This window comes from Echinops telfairi, unplaced genomic scaffold (assembly GCF_000313985.2).
Source record: "Echinops telfairi isolate 266 unplaced genomic scaffold, ASM31398v2 ScPeMD7_7469;HRSCAF=8507_1, whole genome shotgun sequence".
Taxonomy (NCBI): domain Eukaryota; kingdom Metazoa; phylum Chordata; class Mammalia; order Afrosoricida; family Tenrecidae; genus Echinops; species Echinops telfairi.
This window is the reverse complement of record NW_022111373.1, coordinates 116,652,292-116,661,927: the sequence shown is the minus strand read 5'-3', so window position 1 is coordinate 116,661,927 and position 9,636 is coordinate 116,652,292. Positions and strand designations below refer to the sequence as shown.

The 9,636-nt window shown below is 45.2% G+C and overlaps 1 protein-coding gene across 1 annotated transcript in view; it reads right to left on the bottom strand.

Annotated features, from left to right (window-relative positions):
- Positions 1-9,636, bottom strand: part of AGXT2 (alanine--glyoxylate aminotransferase 2) — a 65,436-nt gene that overhangs the window by 4,883 nt on the left and 50,917 nt on the right. Inside the window, exons 13-14 of the mRNA XM_045285260.1 lie at positions 2,444-2,553; positions 1,721-1,925 (exon numbers count right to left, since the gene is read on the bottom strand). Of these exons, the coding sequence (XP_045141195.1) occupies positions 1,721-1,925; positions 2,444-2,553 (315 nt within the window). The remainder of the gene's footprint in view (positions 1-1,720; positions 1,926-2,443; positions 2,554-9,636) is intronic.

The window sequence follows — 9,636 nt, the reverse complement described above, 5'->3', positions numbered from 1 at the left end:
ACACATATATGAAATCCAGGATGGCTATATCTACAGATACAGGCACTGGGTTAATGGGTTCCTGGGGTATGGCAGGGAAAGTTGGTGGGGGAAATGGGGGGCGAATAACAAGAAGTACAAGAAAGAAAAAAATGTTCTACAATGGATTGTGGTCAAGATTGTACAACTCTTCTTGATAGGATTGAATTATTAAATGGTTTGACTTGTGGGTCTGTGCCAATAAAACTGTTCAAAAAGGGAAGAAAAAAGAGTCGCCGCGGGATCGAGGGAGATGCAGGAATGGAGGATGACAACAATCATGAACGGTTACAATGGGAAAGAACTGTCACAGAATTGAAGTACAAATCATCCGGCTAGCGGACGCGTCCTCATCTTCAATGGCTGCCTGGCAGCAGCCCTGAGGAGAAGCTTGTCGGGGTGAAGGAAGGCTTTAGGAGCAGAATGCAGCAGCTGAGGAGTCCTGGTGATAGAGTGGGTTATGTGTCGGGCCACTCACCTTTCACAAGGTCAGCAGTCCCACACCACCAGCTTCTCCGTGGGCTTTCTCCTCTCGGAAAGCGTTAGGATTTCAGAAACTCACAGGGACAGTTGGACTCTGTCCTGTAGGGTCCTTAGGAGTCAAAATCAACTTGATTGATGGCGGTGAATTTGGTGTTTTGAGGAGCTGAGCAACAGAGGGCTGAGCCCAAACTGGGTCTGTGGACTTGGCTTTTCCAGATACTCTGGTATCTTCCAGCCTGGAAGTGGCTGATTTTGAGTCTGCATTGAGACCCCACCGAGGGTGGTCCTCCATCCCTGGTGAAGGGGTCACCTACACATGCCAGAATTGCTGGGTTGTCACAGTAGCCACAGTAGCTTTGCAGGTTTAGGGTTCTGAAAACCAGAGCTCAGGATTGAAGTTAAGAATGGCTAGGATGACTTTGGTGTGTGTGGGTAATACAAATGATCCACTTATTTGGCTACCAACAGAAAGGTTGGAGATTTGAGTCCACCCATAGTCACCATGGAAAACTAGGCTTGGTGATCTACTTCTAAAACATCAGCTCCTGAACACCCTTTGGAACACAGTTCTAGTCAAGTCACACACCAGGTCACCATGAATTGGAATGGAATCGCTGACACCTGGAAGGATTCTTTTAGACTGTAAGGTGACCAGATTTTAACATTGGTAAAGCGGGACGAAAGTGGGACACCATTGATAAAACTCGTATCCTGGCGAAATAGCCACATGGCAGCCGAAAAACGTATACCCTAGCTTGTCATGCATTCTTTCCAAAAGTTGGGACTTTTGTAAAATGCCCCGGGACGCGGGAAAAATTGTTAAAAATCGGACTGTCACACCAAGAGCGGAATGTCTGGTCACCTTAGAGAGGCTAGGATTAATTCACATATGAGATGAATTATTTATTGCATGACTACTATGCCCTCTGATGTGTCTGAATATCTTGCTTATTCCAGATTGTTTGTATTTGGTCCCCACGGAGCTGAGAAGATCACATCAGTTTACCACAGCACCCCCTGTGGTTCAAAGACTCCACTCCCCTAATCTTTTTGATAAGGTCTGAGCATTGGTTCTGGAGGCATGGGGTTGGGGATGGGGGTGGGTGGGTAAGAGGGGCCTTGGGTCCTTGATCCTAATTGTGAAGGAAAGAAGTGGCCCTCATGAGGACCTCAAAGAGATGCTCTTCGAAGATGATAGGGATGCCAGGCTTCCTCTTACCTGAGAAAAAATGCCTCCTTTGCCAATTAAGAGACCCATGTCTTTGCAGTCCTCGTGGATTTGATTTACTTCTTCCCGAGGAAGAGGCTGGCGGCTCATCTGTAAACACATTTGTAGAAACACGTTACATTTGGCGTTTGAATGACTGGCATAATTTCCCAGAAGGCAAAGGAAGAAAACAAAAAAGCAGTTCAAATCTATCCCCCTGTAATTGAATCAAGCTGTTAATTGCTGAAGCTGATTTTCTTTTGGGGGTTTGGGGGCTGGGGAGGAGGGTAATACAAAATTTGTTTTTAAACTCAATCCATCGCAAATTTGCAATGACAGATACCGATTCACTGCAGTTAGCTTTGTGATTATAGGTTGTTACAGTGGCTGAAACAGGAATCCAGTTCCTGCCTGGCTGGGATTGGCATCGGTTCGATTCACAGGGAAGTTTTCTGCCACTCTTCACTGTGCTTTGCCCAGGGAACGAGCTCATTTCCAAGTCCAGGCAATGACTCAGAAGTTGCACAAGCGCATGCCCAGCCCAGGCCTGGGGCAAAATACTACAGCCAGGGCCCCATTTCCCTGTGTGGGGCACTGGCTTGCTCTCCCCACAGATTTGTTTTTCCAGATGGAGAAACAGGAACAGCTGAGGAGGCCAGAGGCTCCATTGCATCACCAGACCGCTGACGTCTGGCTCAGCCATGCCCCTCCTCCTGTGGGTCTGACCAGCTGTACCTTCTCCGCCGGCGCCCTGTTTCCCAGGCTGAGGATGAACACCTGGAGCCTAGACGGTAGTTGTTTCCTGTCCGGTTGTGCATCTGGTTTACGTGGAATCCTGTTTTAGGCTACAGATGTCGGCGCCTTGTTCGACCAGTTGCCTTCCAGTTAATTTTGACTCCTGGCCATGAGGGGATCAGAGTCGAACTGTGCCCACAGGGTTTGCAGTGTCGCTTGTTTTGCAAGTAGAACACGGAGCTTTCCGACGGAGTTGCCTCTGGGTAGAATTCAAAACCGCCAAACTTGCAGTAAACAGCTGAGCACATCCACCCTTCAGGCCACCAGGGATGTCTGGGCACTGAGGAGTCAAATGTTTAGGCAATGTGCCCCAGGTGACAGGGCAGGGACCCCTGCACTACTGTGAGTGATCATGAAGCGAATTGCTGCAAATGGGAAAGAATATTAAAAGTACTGTGGACTGCTCAAAGGAGAAACCAGTCTCTCTTGGAAGAAGTAGGACCACGGTGCTCCTTAAAGGCAAGGAGGGCGAAATTTCATCTCACATGCGTTGGACATGCCGTCGAGAGACTGGTCCCTGGAGAAGGACATCGTGCTTGGTAAAGTAAGAGGCTGTGACAAAGAGGAAGGCCCTCAATGAGATGGATTGACACTGTGGCTGCGACAATGGCGCTCAAGCCGAGGAACGGGGAGGCAGGGAACGTTGGCCACCTCTTGCTCTATCCGCTTCTTGGGCAGGTGGCTGAGGGGAGGAGGAGGCACTGCTGGTTGGTGGCTCTCCTGCATGGTGTCTGGGGCATAGGAGTGCGTATCTCCAGTTGGCAGGCTCCAGGGGCCAGTGGTTGGGCCGGACAGTGGGTGCCATCAGACTGTGGGCCCTGGTATGGATTCCTGGGGCACAGGAGCAGCACCGTTATTCTGTGGGTCCCTTGTACCACCAGTGATGGAGCAGAGAGTTAATGCTGCTTACCGAGGGCTCCAGGCATGAGTGGCTGAGTGAAGGGGTGGGAACCATTGTCCTGTGGATCCATGAGTCAGAGGTGGTAGTGGGTACTTCCAGACTGCAATCACACTAATGGGTCCTGGTGGGTAACATGAATGCGTTTACCTTTGAAAGGGTGGGGGAGACTCCTGCCTGGCTCTGGACGGGGTGCAGAGTTGTTCCTCCCTGGCAGCACCAGGTTATGGGGGCTCTGACTGAGAATGCTGCTTGTTTTGTGTCAATACGGCTGCACTATACAGGTTCAGCAGGCAGGGCGCTGATGATCCACAATTCCCCCTGTCAGCTCTTTTTATATAGTCTCTCCTTCCAGTTGGCATTTGGGCCAGTTCTTCAGCCTTGCCTTTGATGTTCAGGGTACCAATATTGTCGTCTCTATTTGATTCTCTTGTTTTATCGGGTCTTTGATGTAAGCGAGCGCTTAGGAGGCGTCTGACCACAGCACCATCTCGCTGTATCTTTTGATGGAGAGCAGGGCTTTCTCCAGTGCTTCCTGCTTGATTATCCTCCTCAGATCTCCAGGCTTTCCTATACATTCTCTTCCCACTCGCTCCTTATGCTTCCCCCATGCCCTTTATTCTTCCCAAGGGATCTGAGAACAGAGTGAGACTGCTCTCCCAGAGATGCTTGCCTGGCACCGTCTTAAAATGTTAAGAAAAGGAAAAACAAAGTTGTCAGATGATCAGATGACCACGTAATGTAGGACCTGGACTGAGGAAAATAAGAAACCAAGATCTTCTCCTTGGCCCCTCCCAAAGGCCACTACATTCTCCTGGCTGCCCCCCAGCTCCTAATCCACTGCAGAAGAAGACTACGACACTGCCAGTAGTTTAGGGCTAACCATGAGAATTTAAAAAATGTCCGATGGGACCAATGCCCTCTGGAAAGGTTTCCCGAGAGGGAGTTGGGTGGGCAGGCCATGCCTAACATCAAGGAGGAGTTTGGCGCGTCCCCAGCACTGGTTTGGGCAAACAGCGCTCCCCTACTTGTCTCCATTACTCCTAGCTTCTGCTGCCCCGACTCATGGAACTGTGTGTATGCAGTCCACAGAGAACAGTAGGATGGGAAAGTAAAGAGGTAACCCCAGGGGTGCTACCATATAAAGACAGTCAACAGTTCAGGATGAGATGGTGTGTTATCTCCTTATAGTCGCATGTAGCAGTGACTATTTATTTATTAATTATCAATTATTTAATGTGGTTCCTCTAGTCCAGTGGTTCTCCACCTTCCTAATGCTGCGACCCTTTCATACAGTCCCCCAACCATAAAATTATTCTCATTGCTTCTTCACTGTCATTTTGCTACTATTATGAATTGGGAGACCCCTGTGAAAGCGTCATTCGACCCCCAAAGGGGTCGCTACCCACAGGTTGAGAACCGCTGCTCTAGCCAAAATCTCTGTAACTAACTCCCACCAAGTTGCAAATTTTCCTGCATGGGACTGGAGAAGGAGATGGGGGAGACACTGGTAGGGTCCACCTGTGAGTAACTGGGGACAGGATGCACTGCAATCGCCATCCCTCTGGGTATGAAATGAGCCCTCAGAGAATCAGGAGGGAGGAGTTTCACCACCAGCTAGAGCCAGGGGTCCTGAGAGCTCTGTGAAGGTAACCTCTGTGATTCAGAAGACAGCTTTTCTATCTGAGGCTCGGCAGAGGAACATCTTCTTCTTCTTCTTCTTCATCATCATCATCATCATCATCATCATCATCATCATCATCACCAGATCCAGGAGTCAGAGCATGAGACACGATGTGGAGAGCCCACAGAGCAAGTAAAGCTGGGCAACAGGCTTGTTTGTGAAGTGGGGTGCCTCTGGGCACTTAGTTCAGGGAACTGGGTTGACTGACCCATGGCGTTTGAGCTGAATGCCTTCTCGTGACATTCATGCAGTGACATGCCCTTTGGGCCTTTATCAGTTCACTTCCTGACTGCACATCCATATCCTGAGCATTTCTCACTTGCACTGTAACTTGTTAACTTCCTTAATACATCCCTTAATCATAGATGTTGTTTGCGAGTTCTGGGTGGCCATCGCCATGAATGATCAAATTCAGTAGGTGAAAAGTAGGAGTGTTTTTGAGGTAGAACAGATATCTTCTCCAAAGTAGGAATGATATTGCTGAGTCAGGTCCTCAGGTACAATAAGAAATTTATGCCTACATTTTGTTTTTATTTCATAAGAAAAATACTAAAGCACTTGATATAAGTTCTCAGTTTTCCACAGGCCCATGGTCAAATATATACTATGCCACTGTGGTACCACAAGTGGACCATAATTTCATTTATTCTGTATTGAGGGTCACGGGAAGATGCTAATGTTTTGTCCTTATAAGTCAAGTTCTGATGAGCATCCTTGCTCAGGATGCGGAAGTTGGGTTTGCAATAATGGGAAAGCAAGGAACCGATCTTCTCTCATTGATGATTCCTCTTTTGAGTCTGGACTTTGAAGAGTCTACATATCTTCGAGGAAACTCTTGCAGTGAGGACTGAGATGAACTTTTCTAAGCCCCCAGGTAATCCTCGAAGCAACAACTAACGATAAATATGCTGTGGCTTGTGAGACAGAGGAGTGAATCTCACATTATTACTCTTTGTTTATTTTCCTGTTGCCTGGGCTTACCTTTAAAATCTTATTTAAACATTCCAGCTTTGAGTTGGTGTTGCTATGTGATATTGATGGGAGAAAGATGGCCTGTCTAGTCCCCTAAACAGCTACCATCTCAGAAACTCACAAGGGCTGTTCTATTTCTGTGCTACAGGGTTGCTATGACTTGGAACCAACTCGGTCACAGTGAATAGTAGTAGCAATGATAATGACGGAAGGCTTTGGTCCATGGTCTGGTCTGAATATTAACAGCGTTGGACACCAAGCCTTCCTACTCTAAGATGTGGTGAGAATAAATAGCGAGAAATCACTCAGAGAGGAGTGGACAGAGTTGGGGCTGGCTTGGTAACCCAGGCCATGTGCAATAGATGACAGGGACTTTAGACTCTGTCCTTTTGAGTTGTACAACATCTTTCATAAGAAATATTTGACGTGGAAAGCCCACTAAGGGACCTGGGCTTTATGTCATCCTTGCCTGTAGCAAAGTCATGGAACTGGCATACTCCCATGGACTTACGGCTGAAGTGCCCCAGTGTGTGAAGATGCAAATGACTGCTATCCCCAAGTTATGGAATTGACAGTCATTGGACTTTGATTTGGATCCTGTGCTTTGAGGTTTCCCCATGAATGGGTAGATGGGGACTATCATATATTTATTATTTTAATGCCCTCACTGCTTTCTTATGACATGTATAATTTTGTAAGCCTGGTTCTGCCTTTGTGAATGAGCATTATTGAAAGTTTTGCCTTATCATTAACTCCTATTGTTTGTGCAAATAGTGTTCAGTCACTTAAGGGTTTAGTCTGTATATGTTATCAATTCACCTATTGTATTCAGAAGTTGGCCTATACTTTATAATTTCCTTTTCTCAACAGTGTTTTAAACTCTATACTATTGGCTAAATTAATGACACTATCAATAATGCCATTATGCCCCAGGGGTATGATATATAATGTTCTCTATCATAAAATGATAATGACAATGAACAGAGATGTATATAAACCATAGCTATATGAATGGATTTGGGGCTCACATTTGATTCTAGTCCCAATTTAAGAACAATTGGTTCTTATGTCATGGTCCTGCTTGATGCTCACCCTCATGAAGAGATGACTGAAGATATGGGTGTTAGTATAGTGAAGAAATCAGATGGTGTCTGGCCATCTGAAGACATAGTGTTTGGGGTCTTAAAGGTTTGTCTTTAAACAAGTAGCCATCTAAGGTATCAACTAAGTTCACATGGAAGAGGCACTGGTACCAACATGTGTGATCATGGATTGTAAATATTAAAATCCAAATCTAGAAGAGGGAATGGTATTAGAACTTAAATTATGAACACTTGGTTTGAAGAAGGCTTTAGATGAAAATGGGCACCCCAAATCCATTTTCAGAGTCACCATGTGGATTAAGTCTTTGGTCTTGAATTGCCACGCTCTCATACAGAGAGCACTGTAAAGCCAGTCAACACCCTATTATTGATCTCTGTCTTTACCCATTTTTTCTCAAGAACTTCTCTTCTTTTTTCCCCAAACCATTTTCTTAGGAGCTATTCAAGACATCATACCATTCCATAATTCAATTACATTAACCATTATTATACAATTGCTACCAAAGTCAGTTTCAAAATATCTTCTTCCTTCTTAAACTCCTTGATATCAGCACCCCCTTAGTACCCCCACGTCCCTGACATACCCTGCAGGAACCGTTTTTAGTTGTTGACTCTATAGGTTTATCTATCCTGAGTTTCAAATACTGAAAAGCTTACAAAAACACATAATAAAGATTCAAGAAGGCTTCCACAATGACAAAGTAAAAGAGATAAACCCAATATGATAAAAACCCCACAGAAAATATTAAAAACCAAATCAAGCCCAAAGCATATCAGAGGGTAGATCAAGTGGCAAGGTTTTAGCCATTCAAGTCAGAGCTTTGATTTTAACCTACTATAGTTGGCTCTTCAATATTCTCTGTATAATAATCAGGTTATTCCCATCCCTCCCTTATGCTTAGAGGGAAATCACTGGAGGCTTATTTATTCTTCTGTAGATCATGCAAATATATTTTGGGCTTCCCCTGTCCTTCATAGCCTTCTGCACACCAGAATCTCACAATTTCAGCTCTGATACTATTCTCTCCTCGGGATTTGGATATATTGTGTACAATCCTTGGATCGTAGATGTTGGTGTGCTTCCTCCATATGAACATAGTTGAAATGCCACTTAGATATTTGCTTGTTTGGAAACAAGCCTTTAAGACCCCAAATGCTATTCTATTTGACAGCCAAGCACCATCTAATTTCTTCACCACACTTTGCTATAGCACCTATTATCTTCTGTGTTTCCTTCCTGAGAGTGAGTATTGAGCAGGACCATGTCATAAGAACACATTGTTTTTAGATTGGAGCTAGGATTAAGTGCAAGCCCCCAAATTCACCCTTAAATCTATGTTTTTTATCTGCTTCTGGCTCACCTTAAAGACATCCTTTCAACTCCCTGGAATTAGGACCTTCTGTTTATAGTACCATTGATCAGCCCATGTTCACCCATTAAAAACAAACAAACAAACCTGAAAAGTTTTTAACATCATTAATAATAGTAAATAAATAATAATAAGGAGTTGGGCTGGGAGGTTGGTCTGGCAACACCTCCTATGCCAAGATTCTTGGGCTAATGTCTTTCTTAGATTAGATATGTTTTGTTTTTAGGCAGGAAAGTCACCGTTTCTTACTACAATGGACTCTAGGAGCTTAGGAATAAAAGAGAAGGAGGGACCTGCGGATTGCTTGGTTGTTTTGAGCCTGACTAACTGAGAGAATGTTAGAGGGGTAAGAAGGAGTAAGCTTGGGAGCAAGAATGCCAAGCTCCACTGCTGTCATGTTGAGTTCGAGGGGACAATGGAGAAGGTCAGAAAGACATTCCTCTCTGGTTACTTGGAAGATAGAAAACCCATGCATGCTTTCATGCATGCACACATGTACACATGTACATACACCAATAGTTCATTAACTTTTCTACTCTTGCTCAGCACCACAATTTTCTCATTTTATTTCTGAACACCTGGCCTTCTCTGAAGAATTTCTTCCCTTGCCTATATTTCCAATTTCCAATGTTCATTTATAGCCAATGCCCTTTGCCTAGTCAGGCAAGGCTAATATCAGTTCCCCTTTCCCAAGAGTGCTCGCTCACCCCTCTACAGTTCTCCAGCATCTGCTAGCATTTTGTTTAGACTCCACCTGCCCTAGAACTCTCTGACGGCGTGGGTGGAATCTTGCCATCCTGGTATGCTCAATCCTGAGGTGAAGTGACCTTTCAGGTCACCTTTCCCTTCTAGAACATAATCCAGGATGGAGGAGGGGCTTTTGCCACCTCCCTGGATTGTTCTGTGCCTCTACAGGTATTAGCCACTTTGGGAAGCATTGTTCTAGACCAGTGGTTCTCAACCTTTCACAGGGGTCACCCGATTCATAACAGTAGCAAAATTACAGTTCTGAAGTAGCGACGAAAGTAATGTTATGTATAGAGGTCTAGATAAAGACATGTACATATGCAAATATATTTATATGAGGATGGGGAAATAGATCTATG